General features: G+C 43.5%; 5 protein-coding genes across 5 annotated transcripts; 3 read left to right on the top strand and 2 right to left on the bottom strand.

Moving 5' to 3' along the window:
* Window positions 1-3302: 3302 nt before the first annotated feature.
* Window positions 3303-7678, top strand: LOC102707107 (beta-glucuronosyltransferase GlcAT14B-like). The gene is made up of 4 exons (XM_040522175.1): window positions 3303-3958; window positions 5924-5999; window positions 6078-6190; window positions 6900-7678. The coding sequence occupies exons 1-4, from the start codon at window positions 3442-3444 to the stop codon at window positions 7412-7414; spliced, it is 1221 nt and encodes a 406-aa protein (XP_040378109.1). The 5' UTR covers window positions 3303-3441; the 3' UTR covers window positions 7415-7678.
* A 1990-nt stretch (window positions 7679-9668) lies between these two features.
* On the top strand, window positions 9669-11600 carry LOC102713993 (heat shock cognate 70 kDa protein-like). Its single transcript, XM_040522174.1, has 2 exons — window positions 9669-9896; window positions 9974-11600. Exons 1-2 carry the CDS (start codon window positions 9674-9676, stop codon window positions 11428-11430), a joined length of 1680 nt encoding a protein of 559 aa, XP_040378108.1. The 5' UTR covers window positions 9669-9673; the 3' UTR covers window positions 11431-11600.
* Window positions 11601-11945: 345 nt separating this feature from the next.
* LOC102714270 lies at window positions 11946-13672 on the bottom strand. The gene is made up of 3 exons (XM_006649785.3): window positions 13567-13672; window positions 12219-12401; window positions 11946-12114 (listed from the first exon to the last, which is right to left on the bottom strand). The coding sequence occupies exons 2-3, from the start codon at window positions 12387-12389 to the stop codon at window positions 12040-12042; spliced, it is 246 nt and encodes an 81-aa protein (XP_006649848.1). The 5' UTR covers window positions 12390-12401; window positions 13567-13672; the 3' UTR covers window positions 11946-12039.
* Window positions 13673-13839: 167 nt separating this feature from the next.
* Window positions 13840-16600, top strand: LOC102714542. The gene is made up of 9 exons (XM_006649786.3): window positions 13840-14109; window positions 14201-14262; window positions 14386-14476; window positions 14590-14676; window positions 14786-14842; window positions 14938-15122; window positions 15255-15337; window positions 15747-15847; window positions 16008-16600. The coding sequence occupies exons 1-9, from the start codon at window positions 14056-14058 to the stop codon at window positions 16221-16223; spliced, it is 936 nt and encodes a 311-aa protein (XP_006649849.1). The 5' UTR covers window positions 13840-14055; the 3' UTR covers window positions 16224-16600.
* A 113-nt stretch (window positions 16601-16713) lies between these two features.
* LOC102714815 (heat shock 70 kDa protein 4-like) lies at window positions 16714-19611 on the bottom strand. The gene is made up of 2 exons (XM_040522173.1): window positions 19312-19611; window positions 16714-18650 (listed from the first exon to the last, which is right to left on the bottom strand). The coding sequence occupies exons 1-2, from the start codon at window positions 19523-19525 to the stop codon at window positions 16912-16914; spliced, it is 1953 nt and encodes a 650-aa protein (XP_040378107.1). The 5' UTR covers window positions 19526-19611; the 3' UTR covers window positions 16714-16911.
* Between the last annotated feature and the right edge of the window lie 1104 nt (window positions 19612-20715).

The following is a 20715-nucleotide window of genomic DNA, read 5'->3' as shown; positions in this document are numbered from 1 at the left end:
TATTTGAAAGTGCTTTATTATGATTATACTTTTATGTTAGATAAATAATATATTAATAGAGTAGTCTTTAATATTACCCTAACAAAACAAAGTACTATATTTATATAAGACACTATAAATAAAACGAGGGAATAGCAAAATTGTGCAGGTTAGGTGAAAAGCTTTATGTAGGGCATCAAGAAGGAAGTCGCTACTTTTCATAACAGTTATCAGTCATTCCCAACAACAAAGGCCCCGAGATGCTAGCTTCTTTCCAGAAGATTTTATTTTAAGATATTTTTGTTGATCCCATAAAGACTTTATCTTTTAATAACCATTGTGTTAGAGTCTGATAAAGTTAAGACAAATGCACCAGGATAAAAAAGAGAGTAGAAAATAAATATATTGGAGTTGAAATATAATTATTTCTAGTTTATTTAGCATAATTTTAGAAGATGTCAAAATATTTTCTTTTAGTCACTTAGTATTCAATTTTTGGTTTTGTGTATATTAAATTCCCTTTTAAAAATATCTGATTGATTTTGGAATCATTGGAATGATTAAAATCATGGGAATTAGTGCATGACTGCTTAAATTATGGAACAATATTTGAATCTTGCACATGCCTATATTTTGAAACAAGTGGCAGCCCATCTTTTCGTCTCTTCTTATTTAAATTTAATTTTTAGCTTTAATTATAGAGTGAATTTTAGGAGTTTTTCGTCATAGTTTATTTTATAGAGTTGAATTTTATATCATCAAGAATATCTATATAAAGAATTATTCATAAATTATTTTTATTTATAAATATGTCATTTAACTTTTTCCTAAATAAGCTAAATGATCACCCTGAGTATCCTACACTGTTTGCCATCCATTTGAAAGCCAAGATTGGAAAACAAATTTCGATCAAAACTCCAAAATCAACTCTAAATTTAAGGTTAAAAATTTAAATTATAGCTTATAAGTATAAATAGAAGGGAGATCATACAAACCACTGGTCCGCAGCACTATTTGTTCCAAAAATTGAATCGATCACTATGGAGATATGAATTCAACGTAAGGGTTACTTTTTCCCCTTTTTTTTTGGAAAAGGACCAAAGACATATTTACAACAAAAAATAATTTATAAATAAAACTTTTATATACATATTCTTAGCGATCTAAAATCTAAGAATAAAAAATAAACTATAAACTACGATGAAGAAAAAACCCAAATCAACTCTAGATGTAAGATTAAAATTTTAAATTTTAGACCATGTTTATTTCCAGTGACTTTTTTAGTCTCTATCACATCGAATGTTTAGACACTAATTAGAAGTATTAAATATAAACTATTAATGAAACACACCTTATACTCTGGACTATTTCCCGAGACGAATCTATTGAGTCTAATTAATCCATGATTAGCGAATGTGATGTTACAGTAAACATTTGCTAATTGTGGATTAATTATGCTTAACAATTTGTCTAATGAAATAGTGTTTATACAATTAGTTTTGTTATCAGTCTATATTTAATACTCCTAATTAACATCTAAATATTCGATGTGATAAGAATTTAAAAAACCCTTTTATCCAAACAGCCCTGATAGTTACCAGACGAAAAGACGACAATAATGCCCCGTTTAGTTTTAAAATTTTTTCTAAAAACATCATATCGAATCTTTAGACACCTAAATGAAGCATTAAATATATATGAATATTAAAACTAATTACACAGTTATGGGGGAAATCGTGAGACAAATCTTTTGAACCTAATTAGTACGTGATTAGTCATAAGTGCTACAGTAACCAACATGTGCTAATGATGGATTAATTACACTTGAAAGATTCATCTTGCGGTTTCTAGGCGGAATCTAAAATTTGTTTTGTAATTAGACTACGTTTAATACTTTAAATATATGACCGATTGATACGATATTTTTGCAAAATCATTTTGTAAACTAAACACACCCTAGAGTGTTTTGGACTTTGTCACTGTAGCAGGTCTCTAGCATCCATGAGCGCCATCCTTACAAGTGAAGTCGGTGACGAGGTGACACGGGCTAATATATATGGCACCTTTCGTGACAACTGACAACCCCAATAATTAGTTCCGGCTAAAGCGTACATAATTGATCGTTTCATTCAAAAAGTTTCAGCGATTGCTATTGCTGACTGTCACCACATTTTCTTTTCACAGAGGTTTTGTTCATTAGCGCTTGTACTTCTCTTTCGCCGTCGCATCAGTCAGTAAATACATGCTCACATTGTTTTCAGGTTAACGACATCGTTAACCACGCAGGAATGCTAGGACATTCATCGTTTCGTTTATGGTTAGTACTTTTAAATCAAAATTTAAATTTTTAATATTAATTTATAGTTGATTTTTTATTCTTTATCGTAATTTATTTTTCTAATCTTAGTTTTTAAGATACCTATGAACACATATATAAACGTTTTATTTATAAACTATTTTTTAACTTGAAATGTGCCATTTGACTTTTTCATTGAAAAAGAAAAACAATCACCCATAGTACTACTCACTCACTACTTCTATAATTTAAGTTATATACTATAATATAAATATTTATGCACTAGCATGACTAATTTTAATTATTTTAATGTTAGGACCAATTAGAAAGAGAATCTAATTAATTTAAACTAAAAAATTAACGGCGGAAGTACTTAAACATAAATCTTTTTACGTATTCCTACCATCCTACTCTATGTACACAGGCTATTATGCCTATATTTTAGAACAGAGATATTAATACTTAACACAATCTCGTTGAGACTTATGCTTTGTTAATCACGCTGATAATACTCCAAAAAAAAAAGTGCCGTTGCTCTACTACTAGTATTGGTCGTGTACCGGGAGCAGCGGTACTCCGCGGCAGCAGCTGCAACGATCAGTCGATCAGGACACGGTACGGTGTACGGGTCACGCCCCTCCCCTCCCCGCCCGACCCGGCTTGCTTGCAGGAGACGCCGCGCCGCTGCATCCTGTCGCCTTTTAGGCGTTTCTAACCTAATAACTAAAATGATGTTTATAAAATTAAATAAGTTGTCACATAAAATAAAAAAATTAATGTGACAAGTTAATAAATGAAGAAAGAGAATAAAACCATGTCTTGCATAAGACATGATTTCTACACAACATCTAAAATATCATGTGAAATAAGTAATATTAAATTTAAATGTAAAATAGTGATATTTATATTAAAAAAATAGTGTCTAGTACTAATTTATTGATGACTAGAAATCATATATCTCTCACGCTTCGTCTCCTCGTCGTCTTCCACTCTCCACCAGCCCCAGCCCAGCAGCTTGCAGAGCAACCCCAACCGAGTCCTTCGGTTTTTTTTTTTCTTCTTCGATTAAATTCTATACTAGCTCGTGCGGCTCCGGCGGAGCCGCGGCGAATGCCGGTGCTATAGCGACCCCTCGCCTGGCGCGGGCGGCGACGCGGGCGACGGACATGAGGAAGCAGCCGCAGCAGGGGCACCGCCGGCTGAGGTGGCTCCGGGCGCTGCTGCTGGCGCTCCCGCTCCTGTCGGTGCCCGTCCTCTACGCCGCGCTCGGGGCGGCGCGCCCGTCGTCGTCGGCGGGGCCGCGGGGCCGCGCGGGGAGGCAGCAGCACGGGGGGCCGCCGCCGAGGCTGGCGTACCTCATATCCGGCGGCGGCGCCGGCGACGGACCGCGGATCCGGCGGCTGCTGCGGGCGCTGTACCACCCCTGGAACTGCTACCTCGTCGGCGTAGCCGGGGAGGAGGAGCGCGCGGATCTCGAGGCGTTCGTGCGCGGCGAGGAGGCGCCCCGCCGGTACGGCAACGTGCGGGTCGCCGCGGCGGGGGAGTGGGGGCCGGTCTCGCGGCGCGGGTCCACGGAGCTCGCTGCGACGCTACACGCCGCTGCTGTGCTGCTCCGGGAGTTTGATGGGTGGAGCTGGTTCATCAATCTCAGCGCCTCCGATTACCCGCTCATGCCGCAAGATGGTAAGCTCTAGCCCCGTCAAGATTGATACTAGCGAATTACCTCTGCTTCCCTAGGATAGGCTCACTTGCAATTTAAATGCTTTTACATCTCAAATTTGTAGAAGTATAGATGGCTCCTCCTCACTAAATTAACCATAGGATCGTCAATTGTTGTTAAAGATGATGGAGTATTGGATAGTACAGTAGGTATTAATCCTGAAATACTTACTACACAGTATAGCTAGTATAAAAATATGCCCTTCTTAACTTCTTACTATTTTTAGTGCGTCATTTGACTCAGAATATCAGTGTTTCTATATGCTATGATGGCCAACCAATGCATTTTAGTTTCAATTTTGGTATTACCTCCGGTTCATATTATAAGATATTCTATCTCTCTCTAGATTCATATTGATACTAATGTATCTGGACACACATAAAACATATTCATTGATCCACTAATGAATTTAGGTAGTGCAAAGCATCTTATAATATGAAACGGAGGGAGTATGTTTTATTGCATATTGTCACAGTATTATGTTGCTTTCAATATAAGCAGTTGCCTAAAGTATTGTTGAATACTCACTGTAAAATTGTCTTGCTGAAGCACCTCAATGTATTTTGGGTAGACCGTCTGTAGCCTTTGCTCATATAGAAGCTATGGGTTATGGAGTTCTTCTGGCTGAAGATTACAAATCTGCTTGAGCAGTCTATCAGCTTTGTTTCAGGCCTTCAATTGCTATAGTGCTTAAACCAATTTTATTGTTTGATGTTAACACGGTGCAATTTTTCCATTTGTGTATGGAAGGTTTGAAATTAAGACATACATCCTCAGTTCTAATAAACCAAGTTCACATTAGAGTGGAAAAAGTATAGTAAGCCTAGACCACTATTTGCTAGTATCCCCAAATCCCTAATAGCACAACGCAAATGAACATAAAAGAACTACTTAATTGGACTACTTTAAACAAGTAAGATAACAAAACAATAAGCAACAGAGCTTCACATTCAGCTCCTCTTTGCCACATTCAACACTTTGACAATCCGCATCTTCACATTACCAAGTTGCTCTCACATCTCTTCACCCTGCAAAGCACTTAGAGCTGCATCAATTAGATCGGTTGATAAATGACTTCATATGGTGATCTATTGGCAGTTTTTATCAACAACCATGCCAACACAGTACCACCACCTTCCATGTGAATTAAACCTCCTTTGTTTTCCCTTAAAGATTCCTCTATTCCTGGGCCTAATTATTTATTTTCTAAAAATGTTATCATCAATAATTGTCAGAGCTACTGCACCAGTTCGCTACCTTTAAGCTATGCTGTTTTTCTACATACAGCTAATCTGCAACTGTAGTTTTTATATTGTTGAAATGGATGGCCAGTTGGTATTTCCCTGCCAGGGTGATATGCTGTCTCATGTTTTGTGCATAGGAGCACAAGTAGGAATAGACCTACACTTCGTGTGTTCACCAGAGAGACCAAAACCTATACTTCAGTTAGCTCTGGCTGCATAGATCGAGTAGGATGGGCTTTGGAAATGCCTCTACTACTGTTGGGTGCCGCCTAAATGGCACTAGGTATCATGCGGAACGGACTCTGACATAAAGTGTCACTTGAATGCTCCAAAAAGTATGCACAGAACATAACTCTTTCATTCATCCTTGTTTGAATAAATGTATTATACATGAAAACAGCCAGTTCTAAGCTCCGCATTATTGCCTTCATCATATAAACCACCAGGAATGCATCTGTAAGATGACAATAAATTACTTCACTCACAATATCCAATCACTTGAGATGTTTTTGCACTGACGAGTTTAATCGCTGACGGATTCCTTTCGTTGAATATGTTATGTTGGACCAAAAAAGATACTAGGCAGTAGGCATTCTACTTATATGTGGATTATTTTATGAGCGCTGTAACATATTAGTAGGTGTTCACTAACTTTCAGAACTAATATTCATGTTCTCTTGACAGACATCCTTCACATCTTCTCATATCTCCCAAGAGATCTGAATTTTATTGAGCACACAAGCAATATTGGTTGGAGGGAGTAAGAACACTATTATACTGTGTGTTTCTGAACCTTCTTATATGTTCCTCATTATGATTGTTTGGTTTGCATGTGCAGATACCAAAGGGCACGAATTATCGTAGATCCAGCATTGCAAATCTCAAATAAGACCGAGGTTGTGACAACAAAGGAAAAAAGGAGCCTGCCTTCTGCTTTCAAAATATTTGTAGGTATTGGCTCATCCTTATTTTCTACTTTGTAAGGTTCATATGTTCTGTTGTAATTATCTGTAATATTTTACTATTGCCTATTCCCTTCTTTTCAGAATATAATTTTTTCAAGCAAAATACTGATAGATTCCACCACATTGTCATGCTGTACATTAGAAATTACGGATGCAGTGTTAGCTGCCTTGTGCTGGAAAATTTTTGTGCACCTTATAAATAATATATTCAGCGTGCATCAATAGTCATAAAATTACTACCTAGTGGTTGTCTAACTGTTACTGGTTTGCATCAAGTTCATTCATGAAGGCAAAGTAGTTTTTGGTGATTCTGCAAACTATTTCTAAAATACAATCATACAGATTACAGTGACATAAATAGAATTGTAGAAAAATCCTCAACCAACTAATCTAATGCAAAAGGGAGTAGAACACAATGTGTTATTGGTCAGCCCTTGAGACATGCAGCATACAATGGATGTATAGATTCAGTCTTCCACAGGTTTATATATGGACTAGGACCACCATATTGTGTCCCATTTCCTTACTATTTGCACGACTATCATCTCAGTTGCATTTTTGAGTGTTGACATCATTTGACATCTGCATGGAACACATAATCCTATATTTTCTACTGTAAACAGTCTGTTGGATATCTAAAATGTTCAATATATTGCTTAATTCCCATTCCACACAATTATCATCTCCTGATGCAGGTTCTTCATGGGTAATACTTAGTCGACCATTCCTGGAGTTTTGCTTATTGGGGTGGGACAACCTTCCTCGCACTCTACTCATGTATTTTGCCAATTTCTTGTCATCCTCGGAGGGCTACTTCCACACGGTGATCTGCAACTCAAAGTACTACCAGAACACTACTGTTAATAATGATCTCCGATTCATGGCGTGGGACAACCCTCCACGAACATTACCCATTAACCTGACAACCGAGCATTTTGATGCGATTGCAAGCAGCGGTGCGCCATTTGCACACTCCTTCGCTAATAACAATCCAGTCTTGGATATGATTGATAACAATCTGTTGAGGAGAGCACCTGACCGCTTCACACCAGGTGGATGGTGCTTGGGTAGCTCGGTAAGTGACAGAGATCCATGTACCTTCTTCGGAAGGTCCTTTGTTCTCAGGCCGACGAAAAGTTCGGCAAAATTAGAGAAATTGTTGTTGAAACTTTTGGAACCTGATAATTTCAGGTCTAAACAGTGTAAATAACATTCTTGTTTACATGTAGCCTTGTAGCCAGTTCTAGAATTTTGATAGTATTCAGAGGCAAAAGTGTGACCGGAGGGTGGTTCTGATTGTTGCGGCAGTAGGCACACAGTGACACAACGTGTCGTTGTACATTTGCTACTGGAAGCTCAAGTAAAGTGACTGAAATCATACTTTTTTTACACAATTTTGTCATCTCATCCGTGGATGCGCATGCACCGAACAGTGTGCTGTGAAGCCCAGACGTGTATATGGGCTTACCCAAGTTTCAGATACAGTAGAGTCAGTTATGGGGGACAGATTTTTGGGCTCCTCCGGAAGAATGCCACTATAATGTCAATTCTAGTAATTTTTTAAAATTTTTTAGTGCCTTTTTATTTTCAAACTAGTGATAAATTTGCAATTGTCCTAAGTTTTTTTTGGCACCTAGATGCAATAGCACCTATTATGTGTATGCGACTTAAATAGTTGCATCTTTTTTTTAAAAATTAGCAGCGTTATTTAGGATGATTTAAGTGTATATGCAATAATACAAACATGCAATGCTGCCTAAATTCGATATGTAACAACAGAAACAAAAATTAACGAAACCATGTATAGCGCAAAACAAATTGTTATTTTTATTACTTGATGTGTAGGTTGAATCTAGATTTCCATGGATACTGCATTTATGTTTAGGCACGGTCTAGCGATATCTTACTTTGACCAATAATATTTATAAATATATATTATTACAAATGAAACGAGTTGCATACTATGTTAGTTTGTTTAATAATCTAGTAACACCATTATCATGTGATTGTTCTTATAATTTTTTTTATCAACAATCAAAGTTTAAAATGTTTGACTTATCTCTATTATAAATTTATAATATATATATATATATATATATGTATATTTGGAGCATACGTAGTAGCTTATAACAATATTATCTACCTCATCAAATTTTATAAGTTTTTTCATAACTATCTATAGGTTGCATGCATACACTGACACCCTAGTCTTTTTTTGCTTTTGCTTATAATTATAAGCCAAGTTTTGAATTTTTGACTTGAAATTTAGAGTTGATTTTGGGGTTTCTATCAAAGTTTATTTTTCAGTTTTTGCTTTTATATCGCTAACAACACCTATATAAACTTTTTATTCACAAATTATTTTTTGGTTGCAAAAACCAAATAATGAGGATCTTAGGATGCATTTCATTCACGGACAAGGTTGAATGAGGTATGATGATCTATATTTTGTTGGATATGATAATACAGACAACTTGTTTGGTTAGGTAGATTGAATGGGTCAATCTTTTGTTTAGTTGGATCTCCAAGGGTGAATGGAATGAAAATAGTCAACTCTTAATTCAAAATATATTAATTATCAATAATCTTATAATAATTAATACTAAATAACAAAAACGTACTAACTATCCATAATAATATTAAAATGGTAATCACTAGTTAACAGTAAAATGAACTAATTATTTGCTAATGATCACTATTAGCGAGGAAGATGGTCTCATTCGACCAAATTAGCTAGATTATTCATACACCGTATTAAGAAATATTTCTTGAGTGGTCACCATATACACCCCTTGTCCGGTAACCAAGCAATTCAAAAAATCTATCGGCCATGTCCCATCCAACGATATCATTCCAACCAAAAATTGTATATTTAGGCCACTCCCAATCTATAATACTAGATATAGTTTCTATAAACTTCTCATTATCAAGAAACTAGTACTAGACACTGCTCTTCCAATGCAAACACCACTATTTCACACTTCAATTTAATGTTACTTATCTCACATGATATATTAGATGTTGTGTAGAAACCATGTCTTATGTAAGATATAGTTTTATTATCTTTTCTCATTTATTCATTTGCCATATCATTTTTCATTCTAGGTGACAACTGATTTAATGCTATACTTATTTGATTGAGAACGAGGGCTCACGGCTGAATTCCTCCGAGCAGCGATACCACTGATCTAGTGTAAAAACCGCCTACCGACTGTTGATTTCGTGAAATCCTTTTAATTGCAGCCTCGTGGAACGCCAATGTTCGCTTCACCTCCCTCCCTTGTGCAGTTCATTCACACCGTGTTTATGCACGCAAATGTCTTCCCGCCTTCCTCCGATCGGACCTGCCATGCGCGTATAAATCCGGCAACAATCTCCCTGCATTGATCACTCGAGCCACTTCAGCTCTCTGCTTCTCTGCTCTGCAGTTCTGCACTCGATCGTCGTCCTGCCTGCAGCGCTAGCGGAGATGGGGTTCCTGCCGTGCGACGACGACGGGCCGGCGGTCGGCATCGACCTCGGGACGACGTACTCGTGCGTGGCCGTGTGGCGGCGCGGCCGCGTGGAGGTGATCCCCAACGGGCAGGGCAACCTCACCACGCCGTCCTGCGTCGCGTTCACCGACACATGGCGGCTCGTCGGCGACGCCGCCTTGAACCAGGCCGCCATGAACCCCCTCAACACCATCTTCGGTGAGGAGCTCGCCTGGTTTGCCATGGTGCACGCTAGCGTTGAACCTGGAACTGATTGAACTGGTTGATTTCTTTAGATGCGAAACGAATGATCGGCCGGCGATTCAGCGACGCGTCTGTGCAGGGGGACATCAAGATATGGCCTTTCAGGGTCGTATCCGGCAAGGACGACCGGCCGATGGTCGTGGTGGAGTACAGGGGCGAGGAGAAGGATTTCTCCGCCGAGGAGATCTCCGCCATGGTGCTCTTCAAGATGAAGGAGGCAGCCGAGGCCTACCTCGACAAGACGGTCGAGAAGGCGGTCATCACCGTGCCGGTCTACTTCAATGACTCCCAGCGACAGGCCACCATGGACGCCGGCGCCATCGCCGGCCTCGAAGTCTTGCGCATCATCAACGAGCCCACCGCCGCCGCCGTCGCCTACGGCCTCGACAAGGTGGTCGGAAGCGACAGGGAGAAGAAAGTGCTCATCTTTGACCTCGGCGGCGGCACATTGGACGTCTCCATCCTCAACATCGACCCGGGGGTCGACATTGACATGGGCATCTTCCATGTCAAGGCCACCGCCGGTGACACCCACCTCGGCGGCGAGGATTTCGACGGCCGTATGGTGAAGCACCTGGTGCGTGAGTTCCTGAGGAAGTACAAGAGACCGGAGATCAGGACCGACCAGAGGGCGCTCCGGCGGCTGAGGACGGCGTGCGAGAGGGCCAAGAGGATGCTGTCCTCCACGGCGCAGACCACCATCGAGATCGACTCGCTCCACGGCGGCGTCGACTTCTACGCGACCATCACCCGCGCCAAGTTCGAGGAGCTCAACATGGACCTCTTCCTCCGGTGCATGGACACCGTCGAGAAGTGCCTCCGCGACGCCAAGATGGACAGGGACAGCGTCGACGACGTCGTGCTCGTCGGAGGCTCCAGCCGTATTCCCAAGGTGCGTAGCCTCCTCAGGGACCTGCTCGGCGGCAAGGAGCTCTGCATGAGCATCAACCCCGACGAGGCCGTCGCGCACGGCGCCGCCGTGCAGGCCGCCATCCTCAACGGCGCCGCCAACGAGGAGGAACTGCGGGATGTGCTCCTTCTCGACGTCACGTCTCTCTCGCTAGGGGTGGAGACGGTCGGTGGCGTGATGTCGGTTCTGATCCCGAGGAACACCACCATCCCCGTGAGGAAGAAGGATGGTTTCACGACATGCTCCGACAACCAGACCGCCGTGCTCATCCAGGTGTACGAGGGTGAAGGCGAAAGAACCAAGGACAACAACCTGCTCGGCACGTTCAGGCTCACCGGCATCCCGCCGGCGCCGAGAGGCGTTCCCAAGATAAAGGTCAGCTTCGACATCGACGCGAACTGCGTGCTCAAGGTGACGGCGAAGGACAAGACGACGGGGCGCAGTAACAGCATCACCATCACCAGCGACAAGGGGCGGTTGACCAAGGATGAGATCGAGAGGATGGTGAAGAAGGCCGAGAAGAACAATGCCGAGGATGAGGTGGAAATGAAGAAAGCTGAAGGGTACGTGACGCCATAGAGAATAAGTTCCGCCAATGCAACGTGGATTATTTTAAAGCTGCTGCGTCTTCTGATCATGCATGGGGGTGGGGGTATATGTATGGCCCTAACCATGCTTAATTTGTTTATGCCGGAAGTCGGAACAATGGTTTAATCCGTGGTATGCGAGCAAACTTGTCTGATGACTTCATTGTACAAAATTACTGCTACGTACTATGTTTATATTGGTCTAGAACAGCATGAACTCTTTCACTGTTTTGTAAATGCAGATGTAGTTGCTGGAAATAAAGATACACCAACAGAGCTAAAGTTATCAGGCCACAAGCTGAAGGTAATATATTCAGAAGTGATACAAGTGATGCAGCAGGCACATACATCTACCATGATGTAGCAGGCACAGATACCTACCATAATAGCAGTATATCGTAAAAGACGCAAACCACCTTTTATAGTGAAGTTCAGAGGCGATATTGTGTTCAATGCCTAGTCTGAGATATAAAGATCATTACAAATTTGGCCATTGCATTACTCTTCCATGTCATCAGAGTTACTTAGAAGATATCGTCTTCCGGACATCAAGAAGACAAGGCGACAGGCATGATCAACAAACGATTTCATAATATTAGAACTATAAGCCCTTGTCTCGCCCAAGTCGCTGAAGATGGTAGTTGATAGTCTTCGCTGCATTCTTTGGCCTCCCTTTCTGAGATCCAAGTCACAAGCAGGAATCAGAATTTGGAAGGAGCATGTGCACTAAATAAACAATTTAAAGGGATACAGAAAATGTCAGATAGCAATCTAGATGACCTGAGCCTGAGCACAAGCAACCAAGAGATCCTTCTGCCGGACACACTTGTCATCATTCTGTTTGTTCAAAGCCAGGCAATTGAGGAAGGAAACCATCTCCATCATGCAAGGCTTGGCGACACCACCGAACTTCTTTGGGTTTATGTAAAGTGCACCCGCCTTCCGACCCATTCTCACACTCACCTTCACGTGATTGATATGTATAAATATGAATGTAATGGGTAGACACGCAACGTAAGAAATGAAATGTTTAAAACAGAAAACAGGGAAAACAGTAGAAATGGAAGACATTTATCATAAGACTGGTGTTTTACTAAAGATAACATGAATCATTTAATTTGCCTTCTATGTGTGTAAAGTTGCAAAATTTTCACCAAAAGAACAGTGTAGCAAATTTTTTTTTGTCAGGCTGGCCCAAGGCGTAGCAAAAATATTCAATCATAGCATCAGAGCAATAGGATTATCACTACAGGTACAAATCTTGATGCCCTTTCAAAGCAAGCTATAGAAAGAACCACACACTGCCAATCACTTGCTCTAGGTCATCTCAGTAAGACCCATTTCGTTCTTCAATTAGTATATAATCTACAATCTTAGGTTATAAAGGTATATATCTTCACAGGGAAATTTTAAATTACACCTACAAAAAAAATCATGTCCGCAATTTCAATTTTTCATCAAAAGGAAATTCATGATTCTGTGCTAAAACTGCATTTTCGCAGTCCATCCTGTCAACTGGATCCTTTGTTTTTGTCAATCCTTTCACAAAATGGACCTCCACTGCCAATGTTTTCAAACATGACCGTAAATTCCTTGCATAATCTATCACAGGTGGTATAAAACATTCTTAAATTACATAAATCGATTGATCTTTACATAAATCTAAACAGGCCATTCTCTTATCCATTCACATTTACTGAATCTAACAGTAGAAAAAAGTCCATGGGAGCAAAGAGTGTTGCTAATCCCAATCATTCCACTGGAACGACAACACGTCAATCACCGCTTCGTACCGCTTCTTACACTAACTATGTTCGTACAAGCATTCCATCGAACAGATCGCAGGCACCGCAGAGCTGATCCGGCAGGCGACAACACATCAATTCCTCTACGAAACAAGAATCGACCGGAAGCAAATGCAACCCACCAGCGCGAACGTCAGCCTAAAACCTAAAGATCGTTTGGCAATCGAATCCAGATGCATCGAGCCTGTGCGCAGCCCCCGGAGGGGGCGCACCGTCCGCCACCGCGGAGTCCAGACTCCAGAGTAGCGTAGGTGAGCCGCGGAGCACGGATGGGAGGGGAGGGGAGGGGAGGGGAGGGGAGGAAGAAGCGGGGCGGCGCGTACCTCGCGTCGTGACGGCCGGGGGAAAGCGGCGACAGCCGGCGAGTCGGAGGGAGGCGGCGGCGAGAGTACGGAGGAGGAATAGGGTAGTTTCTGGAAAAAACCGGGATCTACTAATACCACTAATTTTTCACAAAAGGGCTTATGGAAACTTAATATCCCTGAAAAGTACGTTGTGATCTGGGTATTTTTGGATTTTAATATTTTGTAAGGGTTTTTATGAAAATACACGAAAGATATTTGAGGATCAAATTGGAAAAGAAAAAAAAATGTAAACCCCCATTTCCCCAAAGCCCTAGCCGCAATTTGCCTTGCCCCTCCCACCTCCACCTCCGGCGCCGGCGAGGCCGGCTTTACCCGGCAGGCTCGCTCCCCTCGTCGAGGTGACAAGCTCCCAGGGCGTTTCCTGATCTCTGCCTCTCCCCTCGGTCTGAGCATTTGCCGCCGAAGCATTTCGTCGAGCAGTTGGTGCGCGCTCGAGAGGCAGAGGCCATGGCGATGTCGAAGGCCAAATCGATCGCCCTACCTTTCGCCGACAAGTGCCGGGTAGCTGCTCGCCGTCAACCTGAACTCCCCTTCCTCCCTCCCTCCCTCCCTCTGTTGTTCTCTTTTGCTAAGCTCCGGCTTCCCTCCGCAGAATATCTTGGCCGCCAGTTGGGAGGCCCATCTCAACACCATCAAAGCTGACCTCGACGGAAGGTGTGCACACCACCGGATACTCTTGATTCATACCCATCGTGTAATGCATATGTTGTGTGAATAGGGCCTAAAAGATCAGCGATTTGTTTGCTTGGGTTATTCATATTTGCGGTTCCTTGGCAGCAAGGGGGAGATTTACACATCGAGGGTGCACTACATGATCGACAAGGGCTCGACCTACTTGATTCTCCCCGAAAACGACAGGCACAACATTGTAATGCTCTAGAACCTGCGCTTCATTGTATTTGTGATGATCGATTAAATCCTTAATAGTACTGGCTGTAATGATTGAATGTGTTGCTTGTGTGATATTCCCAATTTGATTAGAACATTTTTCTCGATGAGCGGGGGTCTCTCTCGGTGTGCGGCCCAGTCCCTGGCCGCCTGACTACCTTGCTCAGGTCCCTTGGCAAGGTACTCTAAATTCTAGAGTCACCACAATTGCTATGCAGTTGTTCCTGTTGCCTTTTTTTCCTTCATGAGATTTGTTGCAATTGCTGGTGATCGTGTTTCTCTGGTGTAGCTGCCTCCTCGAATTGCTATGACCGGTGATGTCCTGCTCCTGAAACCACGCACTAAGGTACACATGTTCTCTGCGCCTGGACATGGATACTCATGCCTGATTGCTTGATAGGTTGTTGAGTGATATTGATTGCTTCAAAAATTGTGTTTAAGGTTCCCGTTGTTGCTGACGCCCTGAAGAAAGCTATTCTGAAGGAACACAAAGCTGCTTGTGAATTTAGTCACGGTGTGTCAGATATATTATCTTCTGCAAGTGCTGCCTGCAGATCACGGAGTGAAGGCCTCCTCAGCGTACTTGACCAAGGGAGCACCTACACTGTCTTGAAATTTGAAGTTGGGTATGTACTAATCTACATGCTCTCTTTTACTTATTGATTAATTAATTTAGGTCATCACAGGAGATTTTTTGTAGTTGTTAACATCAGTAGTTACAAGCTCCTATTTGTAATTGTGGAATTATTTCCGTGCAGTTCATGTGTCTACATAGATTCGTTTGGGAGCAACCATAGTATTGAGCTGGATAACTTTGAACCACCTAAAGCAGATCTGCTATGTAAGCTTTCTACTTGATTTTAAGCAACATGCCCGTTGACTGCTCTGCACAACTATTGTTCCTTCACCTCCTCATTATACAGTACTATTTCACAGTAAGCTGCCCGTGCTTTGCAACAGGACATTGACTTATGATATCCTATTGATTGTTTCATGGGTTCATTAGGAATAGGCCCAATAAATCAAGTAAAAAAGTTATTTATTTCTTTTGATTTTGTGCTGAGCATGGTGTGCTACGAGTGAGGGGGAGTGGGTTTTTTTTTTCGGTTTTCTTGGTGTGGGAGCACTAGTGGGAGGTTTTTTTTGGTTTTCTCAGGATGGGAGCACAGGGATGGAAAACAGATGACTACTCTTCTCAAGTAGTAGAGATGATATTCACTTTCAAAAATAATATTAATTCTCCTCTGTAGTACCATTCTCTTCGAAGCTTATCGATGGCATCAACCGGAGTGACCGAAGACGGAGAGCACTTATCTTTTTCTGCTTTGAGTACTTTAATGTCACAGCAGCAGTAAGTAATCATCATATATATCTTAAGTTCCGGTTGCAATGTAGAACACACTTATGTATTTTCTTATCTCTGAAGGTTTTCTTTCTTGTGTTTTAAGGCGTTATATTGTTTTACAACTTAACCACTGTTGAATTTGATCCGCTCGCTGTATTTGTTAAAGGACGCACTCTTGCTCTCTATTGATCACCACGGATTCGATGTCCTCGCCAAGGTCCCTGAAAAAGAAGTCCTACTTGATGTCCCACGACAGTACATCTGGAAAGAGTTCAGATTTTCATTCAAGGAAGCTGCCAAGGATATTGAGGATTTCTGCCGCATGTTGGTTGAGCTAGAAGAAGAAGCTGTACAGAGTGTAAAGAGCTATAGCGGGTTATAGGTAGTTGAAAGTGGGGAAGTTATTTTACTACATTCTGGAACCCCAAAATTTCTTATAACAAGATCTGGTGCTTGGCTTCGATCCTCACGTCTCTCCCTAATCTTTTCTGATTGGCAAGTATTTTGCCTCGTCTTACAACAAGATCTGGTGATTAGCTTTGATCCTCATGTTTTTCTGATTGGCAAGTATTTACCTCTTCTTATAACAAGATCTGGTGCTTAGCTTTCATCTTTTCTGATTGGGTAGAATTTTGCCCCTCATCTTTTCTTATTCTCACGTATTTCGCTTTGCTGTACACGGGGTCACAGGTTGAAAACGTCCAATGAAATGAAAACTGTGATCAGTGGAAACTTACACCCCCAATCAATCTTTTTGCTTACTGCATTACTAGACTACCGTATTGGCATTGATTGGTTTTTGGCGTACACTGTTAAAGAGGTGTCAGGCTACGCATTCTTAGTTGTAACGGTCGTATGAGAACCAGCCAAGCTCAAAAGAAATAAGATTAACACTATTTAATTAAAACCATAATCCATACCAACTTAACAAATAAAGCTAGCTAGGGCCATAATGTCAGCCCGTACCAAAAGTTGCAGAAAAAATAACACTCAGTACTCGGTGTAAAATGATGAACCGATGATGAACTGACAGATTATTTGTATAACTAAAGCGAAAAAAGATTGATCATTTAGTCGACTTCCTCGATCTTGGGTCCAGGTCCGCTGCTTCCGCCGGCCGCCGGAGGTGCATCCTCGTCCATGCCTCCGGCCATATCAGCTCCTGCGCCCTGGTACATCTTGGCGATGATGGGGTTGCAGACGCCCTCCAGCTCCTTCATCTTGTCCTCGAACTCCTCGGCCTCGGCGAGCTGGTTGCTGTCGAGCCAGCTGATGGCACCGTCAATGGCGTCCTCGATCTTCTTCTTGTCGGCCTCCGGCAGCTTGGAAGCGATCTTGTCGTCCTTGATGGTGTTCCGCATGTTGTAGGCGTAGTTCTCAAGCGAGTTCTTGGCGTCAACCTTCTTCTTGTGCTCCTCGTCCTCCGCCTTGTACTTCTCCGCCTCCTGCACCATCTTCTCGATCTCCTCCTTGCTCAGACGGCCCTTGTCGTTGGTAATGGTGATCTTGTTCTTCTGTCCCGTGGTCTTGTCTTCCGCCGAGACGTTGAGGATGCCGTTCGCGTCAATGTCGAAGCACACGGTGATCTGGGGGACGCCCCTGGGCGCCGGCGGGATGCCGGAGAGCTCGAACTTGCCGAGCAGGTTGTTGTCCTTGGTCCTCGCTCTCTCACCCTCGTACACCTGGATGAGCACGCCGGGCTGGTTGTCGGAGTAGGTGGAGAAGACCTGCTCCTTCTTGGTGGGGATGGTGGTGTTCCTCGGGATCAGCACGGTCATGACGCCTCCGGCAGTCTCCAGCCCCTGCGACAGCGGCGTGACGTCGAGGAGGAGCAGGTCCTGCACCTTCTCGTTGCCCTCGCCGGTGAGGATGGCGGCCTGCACGGCGGCGCCGTACGCGACGGCCTCGTCGGGGTTGATGCTCTTGCAGAGCTCCTTCCCGTTGAAGAAGTCCTGGAGGAGCTGCTGCACGCGGGGGATGCGGGTGGAGCCCCCGACGAGCACGACGTCGTGGACGGTGCTCTTGTCCATCTTGGCGTCGCGGAGGCACTTCTCCACGGGCTCCATGCACTTGCGGAAGAGGTCCATGTTGAGCTCCTCGAACCGGGCGCGGGTGATGGTGGTGTAGAAGTCGATGCCCTCGTAGAGGGAGTCGATCTCAATGGTGGTCTGGGCGGTGGAGGACAGCGTCCTCTTCGCCCTCTCGCACGCCGTCCTCAGCCGCCGGAGCGCCCTCGGGTTGCCGGTGATGTCCTTCTTGTTCTTCCTCTTGAACTCCTGCACGAAGTGGTTCACCATCCGGTTGTCGAAGTCCTCGCCTCCCAGGTGGGTGTCGCCGGCGGTGGCCTTCACCTCGAAGATACCCTCCTCGATGGTGAGGAGGGAGACATCGAAGGTACCACCGCCGAGGTCAAAGATGAGCACGTTCTTCTCGCCGGCGCTGCTCGATTTCTTGTCGAGGCCGTAGGCGATGGCGGCGGCGGTAGGCTCGTTGATGATGCGCATGACGTTGAGGCCGGAGATGACGCCGGCGTCCTTGGTGGCCTGGCGCTGGGAGTCGTTGAAGTAGGCGGGGACGGTGACGACGGCGTTCTTGATGGTGCTGCCGAGGTAGGCCTCGGCCGTCTCCTTCATCTTGTTGAGCACCATGGACGAGATCTCCTCGGCAGAGAATTGCTTATCCTCGCCCTTGTACTGCACACCGATCATCGGCTTGTCGCCGGGGCCGGCGAGCACCTTGAACGGCCACAGCTTTGCGTCGCTCTGCACCGACGCGTCCGTGAACCGCCGGCCGATGAGACGCTTTGCATCTGCAAGGCAAACGAGACGTGCATGTCAGATCACAGATCAACTAACAACTTTACACTGACCATTCACTGACCGAACTGAGCAGATATGATCTAAAAATCGAAAATTCAACATAACGAGCCGAGCAGATCGAACTAGTAACGCCGTTAATGGGTTTATGGCGATGATCAATAAATAAATTAAGCACTCAAAATTGAAAATTTAGCTAGCAGTGCCAGCAGGTCGGCCTACTGGCAACTAATTAATAAAGGAGACGGTGTTGATGGGTTCATGGCAATGATTAACAACTTCGCCTAATAAAAATTAATAATTTAACTGACCAGCCTAGCAGATCGATCTACTCAATAAAAACGGTGTTGATGGGTCTATGGCGACTAACAACTAGTAATAACTTAGCACTCAACATTGAAAATTTAACTGGCAGAGACGAGCAGATCGATCTAGTAATTAATAAAGGGCACGGTGTTGCTGGGTTCATGGCAATTATCAACAACTTGGCCTAAAAAAAATAAAAATGTAACTGACCAGCCTAGCAGATCGATCTAGAACTGTAGTACTTAATAAAAACAGTGTTGATGGTTTATGGCGATGATCAACTAACACCTTCGCACTAAAAATCGAACATTTAACTTGCGGAGGCGGCGAGCAGATCGATCTACTTACCGAAGACGGTGTTGATGGGGTTCATGGCGACCTGGTTCTTGGCGGCGTCGCCGATGAGCCTCTCGGAGTCGGTGAACGCGACATACGACGGCGTGGTGCGGTTCCCCTGGTCGTTGGCGATGATCTCGACGCGGTCGTGCTGCCACACGCCGACGCACGAGTAGGTAGTCCCGAGGTCGATGCCGATCGCCGGCCCGTCTCCCTTGCCGGCCATGATCTCTCTCGTCGAGAACTCGAAAAATGAAGGCTTCGAAGAAAAATCGACGCGGCCGGAGGAGGCGGGGGGAGGGAGGAGACCGATGTGTGTGGGTGGACGGCGATGAGGCCCTGATCTTTATAGGTCCGCGTCGTTCTGGAATGTTCCGAGGCCGGCTGGACCGTCGGATGCGATCCGGACGGCAGCGGGCGTGGGAAACGGGAGACTTGGACTGGGCAATTTCGGCTCGCCCGCGGGTTGGGCTCTTGGGGACGTGTTCCAGAGATCTCCGGAAGGTTCTAGAGACCCGAGATCCCTTGGGCCGGCAACGATCGTAGGGATGCTTGGTTTGCTGCTACGGGCCTGTGGCCCGCTGGCGTGGGCTGGATTCCGATACCGCCATGGACTGATCAGATGCATGGGCGAACCGCCGGGTTTGACCGGGATTTTCTGCGCGCGAGGGAAGTCAGCTGCCTAATTTAGCGGTGTTGCTTTTGCCGGAATAATTAACTTTTTGCCACTCTTACATATCGCTCTAACATATTTGTCATTGGACCCACATGTCATATACATATAAAGGCCCACATGTCATACACAACGGGTGACAAATATATTAGATGTCATTTCTAAGAGTGGCAAAAAGTAAAATGCCTCGCTTTTGCCGAGTGTGGTAAGCACGTCTATCATAAGAGCATCTCTAAAATCATTTTCTGGGAATTGAACTAGAAAATATATCGCCAGCAGGTTATCACGTACATTTCTAATATTTACTTATGTCTAAAATTACCACAATCGTATCCTAAATTTAAGGCAAAAATATGTGTTCCTAATACGAATTATTCGTATTTAGATTTCTGTTAGAGGAGTGTGTAGTTTTATTCCTAATATTTTTTTAATGAACCCAATAGAAGTTTTTAGATAGCAAAATATTAGCATTCTAGATGCTCAAACTACTTCTACTCGTCTTACATGCTTCATTTATTATTCTTTAAATTCGACAACTAAAATTATATTCTAATATCATATGACTAGGACAGACTTCACCTCTTTTTACATGACTTTCAATATATTAATGACTCTAAATTACAAATTATCTTACCGATGTATATTAGACTTTCTGTATATTAACCTTTATATAAAGATAAATATATAAAATTTTTAATCATAAATATCTACAAATATGCAATGTATATTTTTAAAATCAAAGT

Source organism: Oryza brachyantha, chromosome 3, assembly GCF_000231095.2.
Source record: "Oryza brachyantha chromosome 3, ObraRS2, whole genome shotgun sequence".
NCBI lineage: Eukaryota > Viridiplantae > Streptophyta > Magnoliopsida > Poales > Poaceae > Oryza > Oryza brachyantha.
This window is presented reverse-complemented; position numbering and strand designations above follow the sequence as displayed.